Here is a 24,496-nt window from a genome sequence, read left to right as displayed (position 1 = left end):
TGAGTGTGGCGTCTTTCAGTATCCAGGTGAAGATGTGGACTGTGATTTAAACAGATTGTTGTAGAGACAGATGACATCCAGGGTTGGGTGGTGGGCTCTCTCTCTGTCAGTCTTCTGTCAGCTCCTCAGGTCATTGGTGTCAGTGTGGATAATGATGTGACAGCAGGTCCATGGCATTTTGAGTATTTAGCCACTTTGTTTTCATTGATGAATTTGATGAGGATGAACACATGTGTCTCCTGTCTCTGTCTCAGTTCTGTGCTGATGGCAGAGGAACGCTGCTGGCTGATCTCAGGGGTTCCAACTGTGTGATTTACACCTTCAGGTCTGTTGGGGGTCCTGGGCTTACTCTTTCTCCTCAGGGTGCAGCTGGGAGTGTGGGTGGTGTCAGTGGAGGTCAACTTCTCCTGCTGTGCTTTTTCTTTATTACCATGACAGTCCCGTTGTTATATATCAACTGTTCATCAGGACAGTGTCTAGTCCTCTGCATCCACCTATCCTCCTTATCCTCCCTCTTCCCTCTCTCTCCACAAACAGGTGGCATCACTCCCATGTTACTGACTGATCTCTCCACTCTACAGAGAGCACTCTCTGCTCATTCCTCCAGCCATTACTGTTTGTTGCTGGAACTGTCCAAGGAACCCCCCCCCCGTCTCTCCCTCTCCCTTCCTTTCTCTTTTCCTCTCAGTTCCCCCTCGTCCCTCTCTCTCCCACGCCTCCCCCCCCCCCACCCTCTTTTACCCTCCATCTCGATCTCCCCTCTCTTTCTCCCTCCCTCTCTCTCCCCCTATCTCTTTCTGTCTCTCTCTGTCTCCCTCTCTCTACTCTATTTTAGTTCCCTTCCCCCCTCCCCTCAGCAGTGTAATAACTTCCACATGGTATTTTAGTTTGTCGTCCAGTCAGCTGCAGCCCAATGCAGAAAAACACCAAATTTAGAAGAAATATGAAAATTGTCAAATGTTTTTTTATCCACTGAGGAAAATATACCACACACACACACACACACACACCTGGACCACACACACACACACACACACACACACTCACACACTCCTCTTTTTTCTGTCTCTTTGTTCACTCTTTCTTCCCTTCTTCTCTTTGTCCCTCCTCTCTTCTTTCTTTCTCTGCGCACCCCCCCCCCCCCCCCCCACCACCACGTTCACTCCTCTTCAACTCCTCCCTTCACTCTCTCTCTCTCTCTTTCTCCCTCCTCTCCTCTGTTTCTCCTTGTCCCTCCATCTTTCCCAGACAGACTCCACAGGTCACTGGCCCAGGCTTCATCAGCTAATCAGTCATGTTTGGAGGGGGCATTCTCTGGTGTAAGGCCCGCCCCCCACTGACCATACAAGGTAACAGTGGAATGCATGGCTTGGCAGTCCATCTGCTTCATAAGAGAGAGACACACACAGAGCAGAGGGTGTCCCACACTCATCAGCAGCACTACTTTAGTCTGATGTGACTGTGAAAACAGAACTTCAGAGAGATGCCTGACAGCAAACCTACTCCTCATCTCATCACCTCATCACCAGCGGCTCTGCTGTGAAACCAGCCATACAGTGGACAGACAAGTCACTTCATCCAGGAAAACCACTTCACCAGCCAGTGGAGATGACAGCACCTCAGCTGCCCTGCAGCACACTGATCAGTAAGGTATGATCACATTCTTAAAGGAATATACTGGGGTGTTCCAATGTCTCAGTGCTTCTATTGTAAACTGTGTGGACCTCATTACTGCCAAACCTCACCATAGTTTGTGTCATTTTAAATGTGGTCAGACTAAAAGTCACACAGTATGAGAGGAGACAGCAGACTGTCTGTTTCCTCTCCACACTGTGTGACTCTGGGCTGTGGTGTCGATCCAGAATAGCTCACTGTGAGACTAGTAACTGCTGGGATAGAGGTTTGGACAGTGTCAGACAAACTCTCACAATGTGACCTCTGATACAGCCCAGGTGTATGACCCAGCCAATCATAGTGCAGCATGAAAAAAAAAATAAAAATCTTGCTGCAGTTTCAAATAGATGAAGCGACTTAATGCAATGAGTCAGCTTCATATTTTTCCTGTTTTTATTTTGGTAGTTCAGCAAGCGTTCATTACACAATGTGATGTTCCTCAAAACTAATATCTGACAGTCTGACACACAATTTGGGCTTGAGATAATTAACATAACTCAGTTTTAAGTCAGTCAGCAAGTTTATTTTACTCCATAATGGATTCAGTGCAGGACCAAAGAAATGTGGGGGATCAGGATCACACTTTGATAAATGTCCAATCACCATGCAGACAGCAAATGGCTCTTTATAGGTTACAGAAGCTCTACATCACTTCACCCATTTTAAATTAACACCAAAATGTGGTTTTCCTAAACTTGAACCAGCCTGGACTGGACTGAGGATTTCATCTTGTCTGATAAAAACATATATTCATTATCCTCACCCATCCAGTTACAGGCTCACACACAGAGACCCACAAACACACCATTAGTCATGGCTGTTGAGGACAGTGGTGGGTTACAAGTGGAGAGGTCATGAGATGATTAACAGGAGTAAGAAAGCAGGAAAACATATTCATGCTGCACACTGTGTGGGTTTTTTCTAAGCTTTGTAATGTGAGTGAATAATGTAAGTCTTAGACCAAAATAATTCAAAACCAGTTGAACTGATCAAAAACAGTAGACACATAAGACCCTGACAAAGGGCCCAGTTTACAGGTGGAGCATGTCAAAAAGGTTTAGAGCTTTGAAATTCATCTCACTTGGAGGGAAATAAATCTAATCTGTTCTTGCATCCTGGGGGAGGATGAGGTGTGTCTTTAAATGGTAAAAACAGAGCAACAGTGTCCTGCAGTACGGCTGTCATCAGTCTCACGCAGTCACCTAGTAACTGGGACCAAACTTACACCATGGACAACATGAACAACACTACACTGCTACACAGCAGGTGTTAGTAGAGAGGAAACTACTGTCAGACACACAGAGTCCACACCTAATCCCTGTCTGCTCCCTCAGAGCTCGGCCTGGCTGTACTCATGCTCCGAGACAGGTGAAGGAGAACCAGGAGAGGAAGAAACACACCAGGTAAGAGAGAAAACACACATACACACGCTCAACCTAACTCTGACCTAAACTTTCAAACATTCACAATGATGGTTTAAAACTGAAACTGGTCCCTGCAAAGATAGAAAATCCATGTCCCACACAAATGTGCATTTGAACAGGGTTGGTGCAGGGTTGGTGCAACAGTGCATTTTGAATTGTGTTGAAACACATGAGTGTTGTGTTGATGAGCTGAGACCCAACACACTCAGCAGCTAATGGTTCAGTGTGGCTGATGTCTTTTCTGCTCTTTGGTCAGTTACTGGCTCTTTGTACTGACATACTGCCGCTGTGTTGATGCTAATGGTACATGTCAGACTGAGGTCCAGCTAATAGAGGACGTGTTTTAACCCCCCACCAGCCAGGAGCTGCCATCCTGCTGATGACTGGAGTGGAGTGGACATGAGAAAGTGTACAGAGGGAGGGGAAGAGGAAATGCTGTATTTATTTACTGAGCAGTCAAAAATCTTAAGAGCACTGGGTTAGGAGGACTTTCACATAACCTCTGACATGCACACTCACAACAGTCCCCCTCTGGGATCAAGAGACCATGATTCCCAGGGTCAATTTCACATGGTGGGGTGGGGTGGGGGTGGGGGGCTTAAATGAAGCGACGTATCCATGTGACCCTTCATCATAGGTTGTGGTTGTAGAGCAGACAGAGTTCCTGTAAACCACAGAGTTGTTGTTCTGTAGATTTTTATTTTTCAGTAATTATTTATACTAATATTATTTATACTTATTTTCTTAATCATCCTGAGACTCCTGACAGGCCCCTCAGGGTGCTCCAACCTCCAGATTGCGAATCTTTGCCCTGGGTCAGTCACAGTACTCATAGCCCACAACTCAGCAAGCCTCTTTAACTTCTTCAAACCCCTCCACCCCATCGCAGCCTGAAGATGTTCACTGCAGCTGGGGCTGTGCTGTTCAGCATTACCATTTTTGGTAACTGTTAAGACCCCACTTTTACAGTGTTGTACTTGGTCTGGTTATGTTTAGATCTTTTTCTTTTTCTTCTGTCTTTGTGGACTAAACTCTGACACCACCACCTCTTAAATCACTGCACCTGTCAGTCTGACAAGAGTGTATGGATGCGTATTGTCCTGCAGCTCCTCATTAAAACAATACATTTTACATACACAGGCATCACTTAGCTCTGTGTGTGTCTGTGTGTGTGTGTGTGAGTGAGAGAGAGGGAGTAGTAGAGGGACATTTAGTGTGACAGACAGCTAGGGTAAAATGGAGAGAGGGCTTCCTGTGTGTGATTTACAGAGCCAAGGGGAAAGAGAAAGACGACCATATTAGGCAATGTTTGGCTCAACAGGAGAGATGGCTCTGACTGTTATCACAGCCTGTCTAAACACACACACAGGCATGCTCTCACACTCACACACAGACACACACACACAGACACTCAGGCCTGGTAGTCTGGAGATAGACTGAGGGTCTATCACTGAGGTTCATGTTCTGATTTAAATCAACTTTATTGTTCCTGACAGGAAAAACAAAATGTTGAAACTGGACTGGTTGAAATCTGGACTCCTGTTCTGTGATTCATTTTAGAAGGTTAATTTTCTAAGTGTGACTTTGTGTGTTTTATATATCAAGTCAGTCAGTCAGTCTGTACACAGCAGTTGCTCTGACTCCCATCTTCCTGCATTCTCTCCCTGCTGTGCTTCAGATTCAGTCTGTGGACAGTATAACACAGCTAGACACTGATACCAGCAGCAGTTTCCACAGTCTGTAACACACAGGAGCTCTGCAGGTTTCTACAGGTGTTATCCCACATGTCCTTGTCCTGAGTTTTAAATGGTTGTCCCTCTTCTCTTTCCCAACATGCAGCTCAGCACAACACTTAATGTCACATCCTGATCCACATCTGAGGATTTACTCATTCACTCCGAGGTTTCTGCCTCTTAAAAGGAAGTTTTTCCTTGCCACAGTTGCCTAGTGCTGCTCATGGTGGGATCTGTTGGGTTTCTCTCTGTAAATCTTATAAGATAAAGAGTACGGTCTAGACCTGCTCTATATGTACAGTGCCTCGAGATTACTTCTGTTGTGAATTGGCGCTATATAAATAAAAATTGACTTGACTTGACTTGACTCTGGGACCAGAGTCTCCCAACAAGAAACCTTAGTCCCGGTAGCATTACAGTCTGGAACATTACTCTCTATGGAGGAGCTCTCGTTAATTTCATCTGACTGTAGCACAAACACAAATATTGCATCAAAACAACAACCAGAGTTCACTGCACTGACTGAGCTGCCTTACAGTCTGTGTTACAGAGATGAAGCAGAAATGCTGCAACTGCTTCATTCACCCCGATTCTCCACAACACAACACTGAACATATTGACTGTACACATGTGTAGGACGCATACAGATACACAAACACAGCAGAGTATTTCCACAACTGTCGACCTTTCCTCACCTGGCACCCGTTTATCTTTTCTTGTCTTTTTAAGTGCAGGTGTAGCAGGTAAAGCAGTCTGAATCGTGTTGAGCTGGAGAAAGCCTACTCAGTTCTGAGAAAGGGATATTACTAACTGTAGAAAACATTTTGACATTTGAATCTTAAAGATGTCAAAATGTAACAAATTTTAACAAAAATGTAACAGTCTCTGTCAAGTCTGTGCAGAAACTCATGGATCATATGAAGGATCTCCACATTAGGATGTGAGCCTATTGAATGAGGGTCAGATGATTTCATATTAGAGGTCATTTACATTAGCACGTACTGGTGTACTGTAAAATGTGTGTCATGTGATCCGACAGTGAAACTGCACCAGATCCACCACCTGGACAGAAACATAAAGTTAGTCATGTTTCTGTTTTATCTCAGGAAACTTTACATCCTGTGACAGCTCTGTAGAATTATATTTACCAGCAGCTGACAGATATTTGTGCTCTTATATGACATGATAAACCCTCGGTGTGTTCCAGGACCAGTCTGAACTCAGGAGCTGCTTACCTGCAGAGAGAGATTCAGTAGTGACTGAAATCTGACAGCAACTAATAGCTGTACTGGCCCACTGTGACCAAGTGTAGAGTGTATGGCCTGATTCCTGTCAGGATCTGTGTATGTGTGTGTCTATGGTGAGACACCGTAGAACTCCAACATGAAGATCATCAGCACATGTCTGTTCTCTGCTCATCCCCTGAACACATCACATCTTTAAATACAACATTTCAGGAGTTATACCTTTTCCCTTTGTTTCTTAGAGTGAGATGAGAGGATCTGTCCGACACAGCAGGGCTGAGATAAACAGCTGTTCATCAGTAGATCCAGAATTAACTCCACCACATCCAGAATGCATTGATCTGTGAGCTACAGTTTTACATCCCAACCACATCCTGAGTCCAGCTCAGGACTGAACACACACACACATACACACACATCTTTGCACATTACAAATCCTCATCGCAGCAACTTTAATATTAACTTATAAACTTAATATGATGACGATGATTGTAATGAAGACATAATGAAGGACGCTGCCTGTGGTGTGAATCTCAGGAACAGGAAGCAGGCCTGAAGCCACACACACACACACACACACACACACACATACACACACAGGGAGAGGGCAGATGTATTTCTTGCTTTGGTCTACATGAGGGCAACACTTCCTGAGGACAGACCTCGAGACATGACCTACGGTGGGACTGTGGCTTTCTGTGTGTGTGAGTGTGTCTCTGTGTGTGTGTGTGTGTGTGTGTGTGTGTGTGAGAGAGAGAGAGAGAGAGAGAGAGAGAGAGAGAGAGAGAGAGATCAGGCCTTTCTTCTTAATATGGACTTGTTGAGCCCAGAGCAGAGGGAGAAGGACTGGCTGAGATAAAGGCATCCTCTGTCTCTCTGCTGCCTTTTAAGAGAGTCTCTGCTCACTGTGACTAGAAAAGGGAATGTATGTAGCCAGCTGGAAAGAGTGGAGGGGTGGGTGGGTGAGACTATCAGTGGGAGCGATCACAGACTGGAAGAGGGAATGTTTATCCAAAGCAGCGATCCCATTTTCCATGATCCTCAAAATGAAAGGCTGGCTCAGGCCTTATATGGACAGGCTGGGAGTTTCCAGCCAAGCAGAGTCAGAACATTCCTGGAAAACACCCGGCTTCTCTCTGTCTTTATATGTCTCTCTGTCCCTTTCCCCTCTCTCCTCCATGGATCAGGAACTCAGCTGCTGCCCACAGGACATTCATAGAGTAATTGTACATGTTATTTCAGACTGTATAAAATATAAGCATGTGTACTTTTATCAGGTGTTGCTGTTGAGATGAAACAGTCTGCACAGGAAAATTCCACAGACTGTCATCTTCTGTTGGTTTCAGAGGACTTAATGTTCACAATTAGTTTAAAAACATCTGCACAATAAACAGGCCTCTTATCTTGCCAACCAGTCAGTCAACCTGAGTGCAAACACTTGATTTATCATCTGTCCTCACTCCTGTCTAAAATGATATTTGCTGATATTTGGTTTATCTGTGTCTGTGCTGTGAGTTAGTGCTTAAAGAATAATGTCACAGACTGAAAAACCTGTTTGTGTGACCCAGGACCAGTGATAGCCACCTGTGCTCCACTGCAGCCAGGTGGACTCCAGGCTATCACTGGTCCTGGGTCACACGATCTATGATCTGACCAAGAACCATCACACCAACGCCCCCATATGTCTGACAGGTTAGAGGTGTTGTGTGGATCTCCAACAGCGGCAGGATCAAACTAGACCTGTGTCAGACCAAACAGAACAAACGTTGTATGAATGGGTGAATGTGACCTGCACCATAAAGTGCTTTGAGTGGTTGGTATGACTAGTAAAGTGCAGTCCATTATAGATCAGCTTCAGTCCTAATGAGCTGACATGATGAAAACCTCTATGACTCAGTCAGAATTATTTCACTGGCCAAGAAATGTCCTGTAAGCCTCACCAACTGTACCACCATCATTCGGTATTTGTGTGTTTGTATGTGTAGAGACACACAGCTCAGTCAGTTTATACATCAGCTGAGGACAGACCCAGTGTTCTCTCAACAGAGCAGCAGGCAGAGCAGCAGTGCTCACAGCTCTGTCCCGCTACATTCTCACTGCCGAATCTTTATTAGAACATAAATTAGTTGAGTGTTTAATCAGCAGAGTAGAGTTAGAGTTTGTTGCTTCTATTAGAAGCTCTTTGTGTCATGAAGCTGAACCAGGGCTGTTTTTCACAAGTTGACATTTTGTACCAGACAGTGCTTGTCTCACATGTCTTCATACCGCCATGATAAAAGGCTGTTTGTCAGTTCAACACATTAAAACAAACCAACAACTTTTCCCTCTTGTAGTATCTGTCCGGTTCAGGTTTGGAGATCTGTCCCTAAAGTTCTGCCTCCACCTCAATATAGTAGAGCTGCTCACAGCAGTGAGAAGTTCAGCAGCTACTTGTCTTTGGACAGTGTCAAGGTTACACTACTCATACTCATCTTAGATAACCTACGTAGGAGGCTTTTCACTCCTCCTGTGTGTAAACTGGTGGACTGGTCCTTTAAGGTGTGGGTTTTAATTTAGAGAAATCATCATGATGAAAAGAAACCAACATTAACTGTTGGTACAAGCTGAGATGTGAATGGCAGCTTGAATCTAATCAAATAAACACAGAGGAACATGAAGGTTTCAGAGTCCCCTAACAGGAAAACAGTAAATCCATCAACCCTGATGGTTTCCTCCTCAACTTAAAGACAGAAATCTGCTGGGCATACACTGATCTGTGTGTGTGTGTGTGTGTGTGTGTGTGTGTGTGTGTGTGTGTACATGCAGGGTGTCATGTCTGTTGCTGCAACGTCTCTTAAAATAAATCGTGTTTTGTGTTTCAGATGTCAGAGATGAGCATGCAATGGGGAGGTGAGTAACACATACAAAATCATTTTTCAAGCTCTACTTGTGAATGTGTGCATGTGAAATATGAGACAGATCAGCAGCAGGACAGGAGGTTGGTGTTGTGTAGGCCTACTGGGGGTTAAAGTCATTTCCTGTTTACCCCGCTCCAACAAAACTGATAAAACTGTAAAACTCATAGAAAGAGCTTCAGTCAGTGAATAGACCTCAGGGGAGCACTGTTAGTTATAGACTGGAGGAAAATATCGCTTGAGAATAGAGAACAGCTCATGAAACATCAGTAAAACTCTCATTAATCACAGCTACTCCTCAGAGAGAGTTTCCTGCTCAAATGAAAATGGAGCTGATGATGTTAGAATGACAATGAGTAGTCACTGGATATGATTAAAGTCAGAATAGGACGTAACTAACAGATGATGCTAACACAGAGCAGCTGACAGAGGTTGAATAATGTTACATCTGAAACAATAAAGTATTATTGTCATGAACTACTGTAATGACAAGAGGAGTCCCCTCAGAGACAGAATGATGTCCAGAGACAGCCCTGTGTCCTGTCCCGCCTGACTGACATCATGTGGTTTCTCCAGCTAACATTCTGCTCTTCCCTGCGGCCCACGGTGCAGTGCTGCATCTCTGGTCAGTTGGTAGTCTGAGATGAAGCACTGTAGCTCGGGACGGAGGACAGAAATACCAATCTGAGCATGTCCTCAACCAGGAAACAGCATCCAGCAGCAGGACCAGGATCAGTTCTGCTTTGGTCAGGGAGAATGGTGTGAAACTCAGAGACACCCCGTGGAGACGCCTGGACACAGGACCATCCACAAACTCATTCTCCATCCATTAATTACAGCTTATAGAGCCTTTATAAACAATGTCAGATAAATGTAATTTACCACATGTACTGGATCAAATGACCTCTGTCTGATAAACACAGACAGGACAGTTTCTTATTTGCACAACTAGGAGGACTGGAAACCACAGCTGGTGTTGGTGTAATAATGATGAGTTCATTGACCTCTTGTCTTTCTTCTCCTCTCTCCTGGGGTCCAGTTTTCCCAGGAATCCCTTGACCTATCAGAAAGGGGGATTCCTGGAAATACTGTTCTTGGGGGTGGGGCTTATCGGCAACTCTATGCCCACTATGTTGAACCGTGATGTGGTGTAATAATACTGTCAGCTTGTAATGATGGTTCCTGTTCTCCTCACTGTGTTGCATATGAGAACTGGTCAGTGTTTAATAAACTTTTAAAACAAACCAGCGTTTGAATTTAATGTCATTCATTGTGTATGAATACTGCACTTTGGTATTAGAGTGCAATAGAAAAGATGTGATATGATATGAACTTGCTTTTAATTAGTAACAGACACAGTCAGCAGCAGCAGTCTCTGGTGGATCACTTTCTTTGACACTACATAAAAATCAGATTAAATCAGTGATATCACCTCCATAGACAATAATGATCCAGACTGTAATGCTGCCTGTTGTTGATGTGTTTGAGCTCAGTGTGTCTGAGGGACTAAGGTTTCTTGTTGGGAGACTCTGGTCCCAGAGTCAAGTCAAGTCAAGTCAATTTTTATTTATATAGCGCCAATTCCCAGGCCTCTTAGTCCCAGAGTTGACCCTAACATGTGGATCAGGATGTGACATTAGTGTAGTACTTACAGCCTGACAGTAAAATTACTGTTAAAATGTTTAATCCTTTCATGCATGAATTATGGAATCCTTAGTCAGGATTCAATGTTTTTATTATTCTTTAGGTAAAATATTTGAACTTCAATTTTTAAAAGGAGTTTCTCACATGTCTGCTCAGGTGGACAGCATGCATTTTTTTTTCAATTGGAGAGCTATGTATTTAACAAACCAATCAATAGAATTATATTTTATGTTAAAATTATAAAATTGTATGATTTTTTTTATGATGTTAAAACTAGTGTGTTCTCATATTTTAATACTGTTCAGTGCAATCTAAAAACACTGAACCTTGCTCCTGACTCCTTAGATTCTCAGCATCCTCAGCTCCTCTGTCACTACTGCTAGCATTTGTCAGTACTTCTTGTTCTGGCAGCCATTCATCATCACTGCCATTAGCATCATCCTCATTTGATTCAGGTGGTATTAGCTCCACTATCCTGTAGACCTTTCTATCATGTGCTGTACTTGAGCTCTATAAAATATGAAAGACACTAACTGTTGCTTTCATTATGGAGCTAATCTGCATATAATTTTGTTTTTGTTACATTCTAATAACATGAAGCAATAATCATATAGCAACAGCAATAATCAGTGACACATGATGTCCAATCTATTGGCTGGATGATTAATCGTAATCCTAATATAAAATCAGTATCTGGAAATTTGAACAATGCTATTACTCCTTAGATGTTACTTGATGTTACCTTTTTTTATTTACCTGCAAGGGTCTCCTTCTACAGAAGGATTGGCAAGGTATTCCTGAGCTGCCATTTCTGGCCATCCATTGGTCATCTTGGTTTTGATAAATTTGTGTTACAAATATATTGACTGGCCAATGGGTGACAGTGAATGGAACAACACTCTAGCATCCAATGTGATGGCTAATGTGCAATTCTACCATCAAAACCCATGAAGACAAGAAAGACCAAGAAAACAGCTTTTTAATAGCTGTCCTCTGTAGTGACCACCATTCGTGAAAGGGTGAGCAGTGTCTTGTATAATCTTATTATATAAAGTTTGTTTTTGGACTCAGGTCAGGTATAATAATAATAATAAATAGCAGTAACTTCAGTCCAGTTCTTCTAGTAGCTGTGGATGGATCAAATCAGCATTCAAGAGGGAGTTTGAATTCAGTTTTATTTATATAGTGCCAAATCACAACAGAAGTTATCTCAAAGGGACTTTTCATATAGAGCAGGTTTGGATGTACTCTGTATAATATTGTATTTATAGAGAGAGACCCAACAATTCCCACCATGAGCAAGCACAAGGCAACAGTGGAGAGGAAAAACTTCCTTTAAGAGACAGAAACTTTGAGCAGAACCAGACTCAGGGTGGGCTGCCATCTGCCTCAGCTGCCTTAGTGGCCTTGGGTTGAGAAAGAAAGAGAGAAAGAGAAAGGAAGGAGATGAGACAGAGGGTAGAGAATAGAGATAGGGGAACACAGCATAATGCAGATTCCATGTAAAGATCTAAAGTGGTATTAATAATACAACAGTAGTAATAACAGTAATGACAAAGTAGTATTAACAATAGTAGCAGTAATACTAGAAGCAGTACTAATAATTTCTAAGTATAACAGCAGGTGTGGGGTTGTAGGAGCAGCAGGAGGTTTGTCATCACAGATCACACTCTACAGCTCCGGAGGCAGAAATACCCGCAGAAAGTGACAGAAAAGGAGATAAAGACGAAAGAGCACAAAACTATGAGAAAAGGAAGATACTGACTTGGAAACATGTATTTATGGGATATGGATCTATACTGATCTTTTTTCTTAACCCAACCGGTCGAGGCAGATGGCCGCCCACCCTGAGTCCGGTTCTGCTCGAGGTTTCTGCCTCTTAAAAGGAAGTTTTTCCTTGCCACTGTCGCCTAGTGCTTGCTCATGGTGGGATTTGTTGGGTCTCTCTCTGTAAATACCTATTTTAAAGAGTATGGTCTAGACTTGCTCTATATGAAAAGTGCCTTGAGATGACTGTTGTTGTGATATGGCGCTATATAAATAAAATTGAAAACTAAAGAGAAAAATAAAGAGAGAAGAGCTCTGTGCATCATGGGGAGTCTTCCAGCAGTCTAGGCCTATTGCAGCATAACTAAGAGATGGTTCAAGCAAGCCTGAGCCAGCCTTCTAAGCTTTATCAAAGAGGAAAGTTTTAAGTCTTAAAGGTGCAGAGGGTGTTTCTGCCTCCTAGACCCAAACTCCTTTTAAGATAGAAAATGTCTTATTTTGGCAATATTACACAGGTGAAAGAAGGCAGTCCTAGAAGTTTGTTTTATGTGTGAGCTAAAGGACATATTCTGGTCAAAGATAACTCCAAGGTTCTTTACAGTGGGGCTGGAGGCCAGGCCAATGCCATCTAATGTTACTACGTCATTAGAAAATGTATTTCTGAGGTGTTCAGGACCAAGTACAATAACTTTGGTTTTGTCTAAAAAGTTGCTTGTCATCCAAATCTTAATGTCCCTAAGGCATGCCTGAAATTTGGCTAACTGATTTCATTAGGCTTCATTGACAGATAAAGTTGTGTATCATCTGCATAACAATGGAAGTTTATGGAGTGATTCCTGATAATGTTGCCCAAGGGAAGCATATACAGGGTAAATAGAACTGGTCCAAGGAGTTGTTGTTAACATGTACAAATTGAAGCCTATCAGATAGATAAGACTTAAACCAGTTTAGTGCAGTTCCTTTAATACCAATAAAATGCTCCAGTCTCTTTAAAAGGATGTGATGGTCAATCGTATCAAAAGCAGCATCTAACGACTAGTACAGAAACAAGTCCATTGTCTGATGCAATTAGGAGGTTATTTTTTCTTCACTTGTCGTTAGGTGTTAGACTATTTTGTATGTATTTTGAGTTTGTATTTTATATATAAATATATATAATATATAGATTGGGGGATGTACAATTATTAGCCTCCCTATGAAAATTTCATTGTTTTAAAAGTATTTCCCAAGTGCTGTTAAACAGAGCACAAAAACCAAAAACTCAAAATTAAAAATTATTATCAAAATTATTAGCCCCCTGATGCTAATAGTCAATTGTGTATCCTTTTTGCTGGAGAACAGCCTGCAGTTATTTGTTGTAGTTTTCAACAAGTCTTTGACACATCTTCTAAGGAATCCCAGCGCATTTTTCTTTGGCAAATCTCTCAAACTAGATTTGATGGCCTTCTGGCATGGACCTTTGCCTTGAGTTCACCACATAGATCAATGGGATTCAAGTCAGGGCTTTGTGCAGGCCAGTCAATAACATTCACTTTAGTGTTCTGGAGGTAGCTCTTCACCAGGAGTGATGTATGTTTTGGGTCGTTTTCGTGTTGGAAGACAAAGCAATGACCCAAACCCAGTTTTGCCTCTGACTGCTTAAGGTTTTCATTCAAAATCTTCACATATCCTTCTTTCTTCATGATTCTTTCCACCTTGACGAGATTCCCAGTTCTGGATGCACTGAAGCATCCCAACAGCATAATAATCCCACCACAGAGGTGGGAAGGTGTGAAGACCATCACAGGTCACAACACAAAGGCCAGAGCTGTAGGGGGGACAATGGAGAGGGCAAACGAACTGAACGACTTCTTCAACAGGTTCAACCAGCCCTTGTCCCCCCACCCCCACCCTCACTGCAGCCATCTCTCCTGCTTCCCTCCACACACCTCCCCGCAGACACCACAACACCCCCCTCCTCCTCCCCCACCTCAACACAATCTCCGCCTCATATCACCATAAACCAGGTCAGAGGACAGCTGAGGAAGCTCCAGCTCCAGTTAATTAACATTAGCTAGCTATTAGCTGTAATCATAGATTGTGTATAAAGAAGTTGTAAGGAAGTTTCCTGTAGGTTACAGTTTATTAATGGCTATTCATGTTATTTGTTGGCATCTGGCCAGCACATCAGCAGATGAAAATCATATCATTTTATTTTATTAGTTAACGTTACATCATAGATCTACAGTGGCCGGGAGGTGCAAACCAACATTACAAAATGTGAAACACTTTTACAAAGCTTGAGACAAATTTACATTTTAGAAAACATTTTTACATATCATAAAACACAATTACATTACCATATGTAATGGTAAGTTTCTTTATCTGTAACCATTTGTGACATCTAGACCATTTGCTTATTTACATCCTCATCGGGATGTGGATTCTGTGGAATGCCCCAGGCGTGAAAGATCACCCCAGGGCTGGGGTACCACTTCCTGTGGCAGACAAAGGGGTGCCAAAGAGCAACAAGTTCAGTGACCCTTTGTTCACCTTCAGGGGTGTTCCTCAGGTATAAAGGTCTAGATGTCCCTATGTTCAGGGTCTTTTGCCATCTCCTGACCGCTCGGGTGGTGACTGACCTTTTTCTTGCAAGGAAAATAAAACTCTCTATTTCATTCTTCACCAGCAGCTGAGAAAATTTCCACAACAATTTGGCGTCAGAAGTGTCGTCTGGGACAGAGTGCGAACAGTGACAAGCTATCCTGGAAGACAAAAAAAACTTTCCAGCCTCCAACCTCAAAAATCCTCTTCAGAGAGGGAGGACTGATCGCTGATGCCCTGGATTGTTGCCGCTGGGATTCCACGAACTCAATTCAGCAAGATTTATCTGGTGAGCACTGAAATATAATTTTTTTTAGTTCCTTTTATAAACTAAAATTTTGAGTTTAATTTAGCATAATATTTCCGTTTCTCATACTATCCACAATTGATGGCTTTTCTCACTTGTAGCATTAAAAACACACATTTGGAATGGGGAGTAAGAATTCCGTTGAGGGGAGACCCCCAGAGGGGCCGATTGCAGATACTATGAGAAGGAAATATGGGGATAAAATTTTTAATTATTTGAATGTCTGGACTGCTGTGTTTTGATTCCCAATAGGGGGATCTCTCAGCTTAAAGAAAATACTTGAAATAAAACAAAGAAAAAAAATGAAAAAAATGAAGGAAAGGGAAAGTGAAAAAGTTGAAACTAATGAGAACCAAAATTTGTGCACACAAAGAACACCAGACTCACAGATCTCTTCTTCTTTGTATCCACAGTTGGCAGCTCTGAAGCTGGACCCGGACCTTGACGTTAGCCCACAAATTCATCCTCCAAATCCACCACCATATGACTCTGCAACACCCAGTGAGAGAGGACAAGCAGATCCCTCTACCATGCCACAGCAAAAACCAAGTTCAGAAACAGCTCAACCCGGGATGTCTGCTCCACCACAGAATTCCACAAGCAAATCCTCTTCTCCAATTGCACATAGACTATGTCACCATGCTCAAGATGCAGTCTTCAACATGCCCATGGTTGAAGTGTCTGGTCCAGAAGGTGCAACGCTGGTTTTCCGTGCAGGGACTTCTGCTGACATCACAGCAACCTCACAACACCTTCCCAACCCCACAGCATCAGGTAAAGCATTTGTTGAGCAATTCTCCACGTTTTGCCAGGAATTTAAACCAACCACAAATGAACTAAAGAGACTTCTCATCACCAAGATGAAACCCACAGACTGGCAGAGAATAGCTTGCAAATTCCCAGCTGTTGACATCCGTCGCAGACACATTAACTGGGAAGACCAGTCTAACGCCCAATACAGAGATGCTGTCCATAATCTCTGTGAGACATTTACCCAAGCTTTCCCTGGTAAAGCTGACTTGGAAAAAGTCACAGTTTGCAGACAAAAGGATGATGAAAACCCTGATGAATATCTCACTCGCCTGACAGAGGTCTTTAACACCCACAGCGGCCTTCAACCACCAGATGAGTTAAGAAATACTCCAGATGTGTGGGAAATTCATCTTTGCAATTGTTTCTTTTTAACATTGTCTCAGCTGTTAAAAATTCCTGCATTTTTTGGAATGATGCATTCCTGTCCGAACTTCGCAGACATGCCATACACGCCCATGACCAACTGCTCTCTAAGAAAAAGACGAAAGAAGAGACAACACAGAGAGAGCTACAGATGGCTGCAATAACCATGTTCAATGCAGTCCAAGAACATGAAGGACTAGATCATCGACACAGATGTAACGGATATGGCAGAGGAAAAAACTGGGATAAAAGAGCTAGTAATACTCCTAGAGATGCCTGTTACCACTGTGGCCAACAAGGACATCGGGCATGTGAGTGTCCCACAAAAGCATCATCAACTCCAGCAAACAAGTCAGACTGAAGATGCTTTGGGGCGGCCGGAGAGGGACGAACTCCTGCTGACAAGCTTAACCAACCTGTGAGGTTGGGGGAAGGTACTGCACCACTGTCACGCACACGTACAGAGCAAAATAACACACACTGCTACAAAATGTGCTAAAATGTGTCTAACATATGTTCACTACACATCTGATCATTTCAAGAAGATTCCACAACATACATTAGCCATTGCAGTACAAAATGTTGTATTCTTAGTCAACTCAGGAGCCACACATTCTGTGATAAAAGTTGTAGAATTCATCAGGACAAACAATTAGAGAAAACATCACTGTCCCACTCAAATGTAAAGATGGGCCAAATACAAGTTTCAAACATGCTTTCTTACTCTCTGAAGTCTGCCCCATTAACCGAATGGAAAGAGAATTAATGTGCAAATTAGGCCTCTGTTTGATCTCAACCCCAGAAGGGGTCAAAGTTCTGATTTGGAACCAAATTTCTCACACTCCTTAGTTCACCACACCTCAAATCTGTTATATGCATGGGGCGCCCCCATAGCCGATGGTGGCATGGCATACCACATGGGCTTAAGTGCCCTGAGCAGCTGGTCCCTGGATCAACTCCAAGTCTGGCCGGATCTTTACTGTGTGTCATTCCCCCACTCTCTCTCCCTGTTTCTGGCCTCATCTCCACTGTCCTATCCAATAAAGGCGAAAAAGCTCAAAAATTACTTTAAAAAAAATCTGTTATATGCATATCAATGGAAATTGACACAATTAACAGCCTCTTCTGAGCTTACCACAGAAGCAAGGAAGAGAGTTTTAACAACTGGGACAGATTTCATGACACCAGAGAACCTGCATTGCATCTCTCATGTGTCACCAGGACCTGATGAGCCTTATGAGGAGAGTTGGGTAAGACAGAGAGCTGATAAGCTCTCACTAATGCACATATATTGGACATCACACAGTTGTGCTATATCAGTCTCTCTCACACCAGCTCAGTCCGACATGTACACCATGGACCATTTGGTCCCACATATCACACTTGCAAACCACACATCAGATAATTGGGAAGATTTGGGCCCTTTTGTGAAATCATGTCAACGCGAGACTGACAAGTAACATCTGACCAATCCATTTTATTTTCTCCATCACTGCAGTATTACTCTAAGAGTATAACATCTATTGTGTACACTCAAAGAACAATCCAGCTGGTACCTAAAAGCACTTCTAAACCTTTTCTTTTTCTTTCTGAAGAACAAGCGGCAACCACTACCGCCTTACAGGAAGTCCCTAAGACACTGTGGGCTGTCAGTAAGTATGATGTTGGCCTCATCAAAGACTGTGAACCTGTTGTGATCACTCCAAAATCAGACTTCAGACCCTGCAAGATGCAATATCCACTCAAACAAGAAGCCATCGATGGTATAACACCAGTCTTTAAGTCTCTTAAAGCAGCAGGAGTAATTATTCCCTGTGATGACTCTCCAGTGCGCACACCCTTATTCCCTGTTAAAAAAATCAGAGATAAAGACCAACCTACAGAATGGCGTTTTGTCCAGGATCTGCAAGCAGTAAATGTAGCAGTCCAAATGTTCCAAACCCTTACACCATCTTGTCACAGGTTCCACCCAATGCAAAATTCTTTTCAGTAGTAGACCTGTTGAATGCTTTTTTTAGTGTTCCAGTTCATCCAAAAAGCCATTTCTGGTTTGCCTTCAACTTCAATGGGCGAGGCTACACATTCACTCGCCTGGGTCAAGGGATGAAAGTCCCAATGGTGAAAGTCCCACCATTTACAATGAAGCCCTCAGACAAAGCCTGAATCTCTTGTTCTTTCTCCAGGCACTGCCTTGTTACAGTATGTGGATGACCTTAGATCTGCAGTCCAACCAAGGAGCTGTGTGAAACCAACACAGTCAAACTGTTGAAACATCTGGCTAGTGGTGGTCACAAAGCTAGCCTGTCAAAACAAAATTTGTTCAAGAAAAGGTTGTTTTCCTAGGCCATGTCATTACTTCTGAATGTGTTCTTATTGCAGCAAGTTTGCTCCCCAAGACCAGATCTACAAGACACCATTAACTAACCCCGATTTGGTTCTCTTTGTAGATGGATCAGCCTCACGTGACCCACAAACTGGTCGTAACAGAGTTGGATTTGCTGTTGTCACTAATCATGAAACTCTTATCTCAAGTTCACTCCCTTCCCACTATTCTGCACAAGTAGCAGAACTGACAGCATTGACAGAAGCATGCAAACTGGCAAATAACAAGTCTGCAACCATTTACATCAACTCTAGATATGCATTTAGTGTTGTGCATGACTTTGGCACTCCATGGAAACACAGACATTTTTTTGAAATCTGATTCTATCTCTCTAGGTAATGCAAGAGCTGATGCTGCTGCAAAAGTAGCAGCACTCCAACCCATATGTCCTGATACCTTGTTCGTTTCAACTCCTGTCTCTGTTCCCAGCTCTCTTACAGCAGTGCAGTCTTTTGCCACACCACAAAAAAAGATGTTGTGGAGGCGCTGCCACACAGAAAGATGTGTGGTGGGGACCCGATAACAAACCCTGCCTGCCAAAACATTTCTTCCCTCACTTTGCAAAATTGACACATGGATTGGACCATGTGTCAAAAGGGGGAATGCTAGATGCCATAACTCAATACTAGTTCACCAAAGGCTACGTAGAGATTTTGCCAGTCGTGTATGGTTTGTGCAACACACAATACAGGTAAAACCAAAACAATCACACATGCTGCTCATCCACCACCAGATAGGATGGTGATGGATTTCATAGAACTGTCACCAGAGGAAGAGATACTGCTTGGTAATGGTTGACATGTGGTCAAAATGGGTTGAAGCATTTCCAGCTAAACACCAAAACAGCCAAGTGGTAGCAAAGGCTCTGATAACAGAAATCATTCCTCGATAGAGAATACCAATCAAACTCAGCAGCGATAATGGTTCATACTTCACAATTCTGCAATAGCCCAAATCAGTGCATTTTTTGCCATTGACCTCAGACAACATTGTGCATACCACCCTGCTATGCATACCACCCTGCCAGTGGAGGTGCTGTCGAACGGGAAAATGGCACTCTGAAATTAAAGTTAGCCAAGTGTTGTGAAGAAACAGGACTGCCATGGACAAAAGCTTTGCCTATTGTTCTAATGCGCAATGAGAAAATGGTCCAGAGTGAACATGGGTCTCTTTGAGATCATTTTTGGGCAGACCCCCATCCCTGGGAGTGGAGCCTGTAACCAGACCACTCCCCTCAACTGGCTTATATGAGGATGAATTGTTACAATATTGCAAAAGCTTACAATATTTTTTGGAACAGGTGGTTGAGCAGCTCTCACAAATGCAGCCTTCACTCAATCTGACAGAAAATAATTTAGTTATAAAAAGATCTGCATGGCACTGATCAACTTCAGGTCCTCAACACTTGCACATGTATTAACAACACATCCATCACAGTTCAGACAAATCATGTGTTGATTATCCTTATAATAAACAGGCTAGTACTTGCACCACAGTAAAATGATAAACTAGCCTGGTTCCTTGTTGAACTTTAGGGCTGTGTCCATTCTCAGAGGACTGATCCCTTGGTCATCTAAAAGAACATCCGCCACCTCCTCCTTTAAAATCACGTCTGCTAACTTTAGCAAGAAAGAAGCTGAGGACACATGGAAGCTTAACAAGTCCAGCAATGTGTTTATGTGAACCGAGGACAGATGAAAAGCACTATCTCTCGCTTACTTTATACACATGAACGCCACATGAGAGTCCGCTGTGTTGATATGGATGAGCGATTCTCTCACACGATCAGTCACAAGCTGGGTGTTTAGTAAGGACAATATCTGTCCACTTTTTATCAAAAAAGAAGAACTTTCCCCCGCCTGTGTATCCTTCATAACACTGGGGTTTCTCCAGATGCCTGTACCACGAAGCGAGGTTACTGGCTTATCAGGGTAACTTCAGGAGTAACTTAGTGATGTCAGGTGTAACTTCCCGGTTAACCTGTACTATGAAAGGTGGATAGGTTTTACCTGGGGTCTGCTGCCATGGTAATTTACGCTGCATCTCTAAACTGCTCCGAGCAGTTTATGTTCGTGGTTAACTCAGTGTTACCGGTGTTACTTCTACCTAAGCTCCGCCCCACAGGTGGAGCAACCAATCGATATTGGCACAATGACTGAGAGAGGCTGACTCTGCAGGACGGGGGTTGTCTAAAGACTGTCAGTCCCCCCCACCCACGACCCCCACCAAAAAAAAAAAGAAAAAGAAAAAGAAAAAGAAAGAAAATAGTGGATGGTAGCGGTATATGGACCAATAAATGGTGTTTTTTTAATGCTCCGTATTTTCCATTTTCAATTTCAATTATTTTAATTTGTATTTTTTTCTCACAGTCAAGCAGCAGAATTTTGTGTCATTAGTGTTGCAGATTTCAGTCATCCTTTAAATTGGGGGTGGGGGGCGTTATTGTCCTGAAAGACAATATAATGCCACAGGCTGTTGTAATTGTAGACTACAGACCAACATATGCAGTATTAATGATGGGAAATATAAATGTGCACCACTTTATAGAATGTTTCTATTTGATCCAGGTTCAGTTTCCACTGAGGCTGAAATACTGTAAACATGAAGTTCATACTGAACATAACAGCATTACATTCATACATATACAGCCTGAGTGTTCCAGGCAGAACATCATTAACAGATTTCAGACATGTGACCCACGTGTTGACTGTAATCCAAGTATCCGAAAAATCATCACATATTTTCTGTGTCTCTACATCTCATATTACAGATTAAAAATCCAGAGAACATGTGACAAGTCTCCGTGGCTTTGTTGGCAATCAGAGGAGGTTAAACTCCCTTCGTAGTATAGGCCTCAGGCCTGATGTATATGTGTTTTTCAGTGAGGTCTTCAATATCTCGTCACACTAAACAAGCACCCAGTAGGCTCCTCTACCTGAATTTGACGAATCTGCGACCGTCAACATGTTAGCAACATCTGGAGCAAAGCTAGTGAAAAGGTAAACAAATATCACCAGTTAACAGGATCACCAGTTAAACTAGAACACTGGGTTATATCGCAGAAAGGATTACTCCTCTACAAACGCCATAATTAGGGCCATCCGACTGGAACTTCGTGGACCTGGACAACTGTTTGGCTACCGCACGATGTGGCAGGTACTCAAACCAAAGTACAATCTGCGAGTGAAGAGGGATCACGTGATGAATTTGCTCCGGGAGCTCAATCCTCGAGGGTGCGAGAAGGTTTATCAGAAGAACCTACCACTCCGTGGGACTGAACTATATGTGGCACCCAGATGGTTATGATAAACTTAAGCCATTTGGTTTTTGGCTGTATTGATGTAAAGTGCTGTGGCTTGCATGTGGACCAACAAATAATGACCCAAGTGTGATTGCTCACTGTTTTCTGTCATGTGTGCGAAACCTCGGTGTCATTCCTATGAGACCGAAGGACTGATTGTGGCACGGAGAATGGGACCATGGCTGCAATTCAGTGCACGCTACACCACCACCACAATTACCACTACTCTGGAGTGTCCAACCACATGTATGGCTCATCCACAAACAACCAGAGGATTGAGTCCTGGTGGTCCATATTCAGAAAGGGAAGGTAAGAGGCCTTCATTAAGCCATTTAATCATGTGTAACCTTTGATTTAATTATAAGTCATTCAAACATATATATATATATATATATGATTAAAATTATAACTTATTATTTTATCAATTTTTCTAGGAGTCAGTTCTGGATGGAGCTATTTGCAGACCTTAAGAGATGCCAGATACTTCAACGGGAGTCATGAACATCAGTGTCTACTGAGATATTGCTTTGGTGATGTTATTCAGAAGGACTTGGGTGAGTGTGTTAAGATTGTGGAACAGTCACAGGATCCGCCCCTCCAGAGCAGCATCATGTCCAGGAGGAGTGCCCAATGAGCTCTACTACTTACCACATAGGTAATACTTTGGTGATAGATTGATGTCTGTACTTGTTTTCCTTTTATCTTAAATTTAAATGAATATAATTATGTCTTCTATTTAACATAGGTTTGGCTCTAGAGACTGTGGATTTAAAATTGAAAAGGCTGAACTGGATGTCTTTCCCGAGGCTCACCTGGCAAGAGCTCCATGTGGGGATGCAAACATGCAGGAGTACTTGGACTGTCCATGGAGAACAATCAGTTTCAGAAGCCAGAGTACTGGCAGTCTGCAACTGAACTGTATCTGAAACTAAAAGACATTGCTCAGCTATGAATGGAAGAGAGGTTTATTGTAATGGTGGAACATGTACACAAAGTATCTGAATTTGTCACCCACAGCTTCATTATTTCAAAGGGGGAAATATATATGAATAAAAATAGAGCAAAGTAATGAGCATTTATTACTTTTCAAAATCTCTTGAAATACTTTTGTTTCTTCATTCTAAATCTAAAACAGTGATTCATAAACAGACCACAGTTTGAGAATTATTGATCTAAAACAACTGACTGAGAAAAAAACATGCTCACATACTTTAACATTATAAAAACCTCTTTAACAAAAGCAACTGCCCCTTTAGACGCACCAATGACAACAGCAACAAAAAACAAAACAACATTTTTAGAGTTCGGACTCTAGGGGTCATCCAGCCATATCGCTTATAAACAGCCAAATCCGGGACTATTTTGAATTCCAAAGTCCATTTGTGACTTAAACACACTGTATGAATCTAGGAGTGGTAATTTCACCAAGTTTGAACATGTATTTGCCATTGGGAATGGAGAGTCATCCAGGAACTCTCTTTGTGGCAATGGTTCCAAGCCAGAAGGGGCAAGTGATGTCAGCCCAGTTGCAAACATCAAAACATCTTGTTACTCCCTGAAGGGCTGAGGTCAGGTTTGAAGAGTCTCTCAAGTCCAAGGCCAGTGAGTCGCTTTTCAGAGTGGCACAGGACAGGGGTCAGCAAAGAAGGGTGAATCTACAAGTGAACACAAACACTGTTTCACTGCTGTGTAGTGCCAACTGCATTTAAATTATCTAAAGAAAACTGTTAGAGGTTCTCTTCCCGACAATTACAATTCACCTAAACAAATGTACATTTGGGGCTGGTTGTGTGTTACGAATTACACACAGAAACACAGTCACGTGGACGGATGACACAGAGGGCAATCACATAGGCTATCAGTTGTAACACACCATGGCACAAATTTTGTCACAGTGACTAACTGATAACAGATATACATGCCATGAGGCATTTCAAACAAAAAATTAATGTGAAAAAAAGTACATCATTAAAAATATGATCTTACTTGTCAATTACAGATGAGTTCCGGTCAATAATATACCATTGGAGGTAGTCTGTCAATTTCTTCCTTTTCTGCCACAGAAGTCACGTGTCTCAGACAGCCTGCTGTCTGTAACATTGTGCTGTGTCTCATGATACATTCTTGCAGAGCATCCTCTGAAGCTGCATTCTCAATCTGAAAGACATAAAAAAAGAGGCATAATCATCCCAGTAAATGTAACTGCATGTACTGTATATCCTATACTTATTCAGTGACATACATAGCATGGTGTAACCCTACCCTATCAAAACTAATAAATGAAGCCAATTCTGTGTATGGGATATGGGAAGTAAAATTGTCCTAAAACACTACAGGAAGTATGTAAAACTCTGTCCTACCACACT

General features: G+C 42.6%; 1 protein-coding gene across 6 annotated transcripts; it reads left to right on the top strand.

The window, feature by feature from the left end:
- Positions 1-1,254: 1,254 nt before the first annotated feature.
- On the top strand, positions 1,255-23,199 carry LOC108875510 (uncharacterized). Of its 6 annotated transcripts, none has more exons than XM_051069023.1 (8): positions 1,255-1,650; positions 3,009-3,077; positions 8,937-8,964; positions 15,049-15,252; positions 15,684-16,880; positions 21,892-22,439; positions 22,565-22,785; positions 22,876-23,199. In XM_051069023.1, the coding sequence occupies exons 4-5, from the start codon at positions 15,196-15,198 to the stop codon at positions 16,608-16,610; spliced, it is 984 nt and encodes a 327-aa protein (XP_050924980.1). In that variant the 5' UTR covers positions 1,255-1,650; positions 3,009-3,077; positions 8,937-8,964; positions 15,049-15,195; the 3' UTR covers positions 16,611-16,880; positions 21,892-22,439; positions 22,565-22,785; positions 22,876-23,199. The 6 variants fall into 6 exon arrangements, 4 of the variants coding, with proteins under 4 accessions (XP_050924980.1, XP_050924979.1, XP_050924978.1 ...); XM_051069022.1 differs by having other exon boundaries at positions 21,600-22,439; XM_051069021.1 differs by having other exon boundaries at positions 15,052-15,252; positions 15,684-22,439.
- Positions 23,200-24,496: the final 1,297 nt, after the last annotated feature.

The sequence above is a fragment of the Lates calcarifer genome, unplaced genomic scaffold, assembly GCF_001640805.2.
Source record: "Lates calcarifer isolate ASB-BC8 unplaced genomic scaffold, TLL_Latcal_v3 _unitig_5673_quiver_385, whole genome shotgun sequence".
In the NCBI taxonomy this organism is placed as follows: Eukaryota; Metazoa; Chordata; class Actinopteri; family Centropomidae; genus Lates; species Lates calcarifer.
This window is presented reverse-complemented; position numbering and strand designations above follow the sequence as displayed.

Excerpts from the sequence above, each read along its gene's own strand:
- LOC108875510 (XM_051069021.1), top strand. The coding sequence starts at position 15,196 with ATGCCCTGGATTGTTGCCGCTGGGATTCCACGAACTCAATTCAGCAAG. Across the intron at positions 15,253-15,683 it reads AATTCAGCAAGATTTATCTG|TTGGCAGCTCTGAAGCTGGA; the intron begins GTGAGCACTGAA and ends TTGTATCCACAG.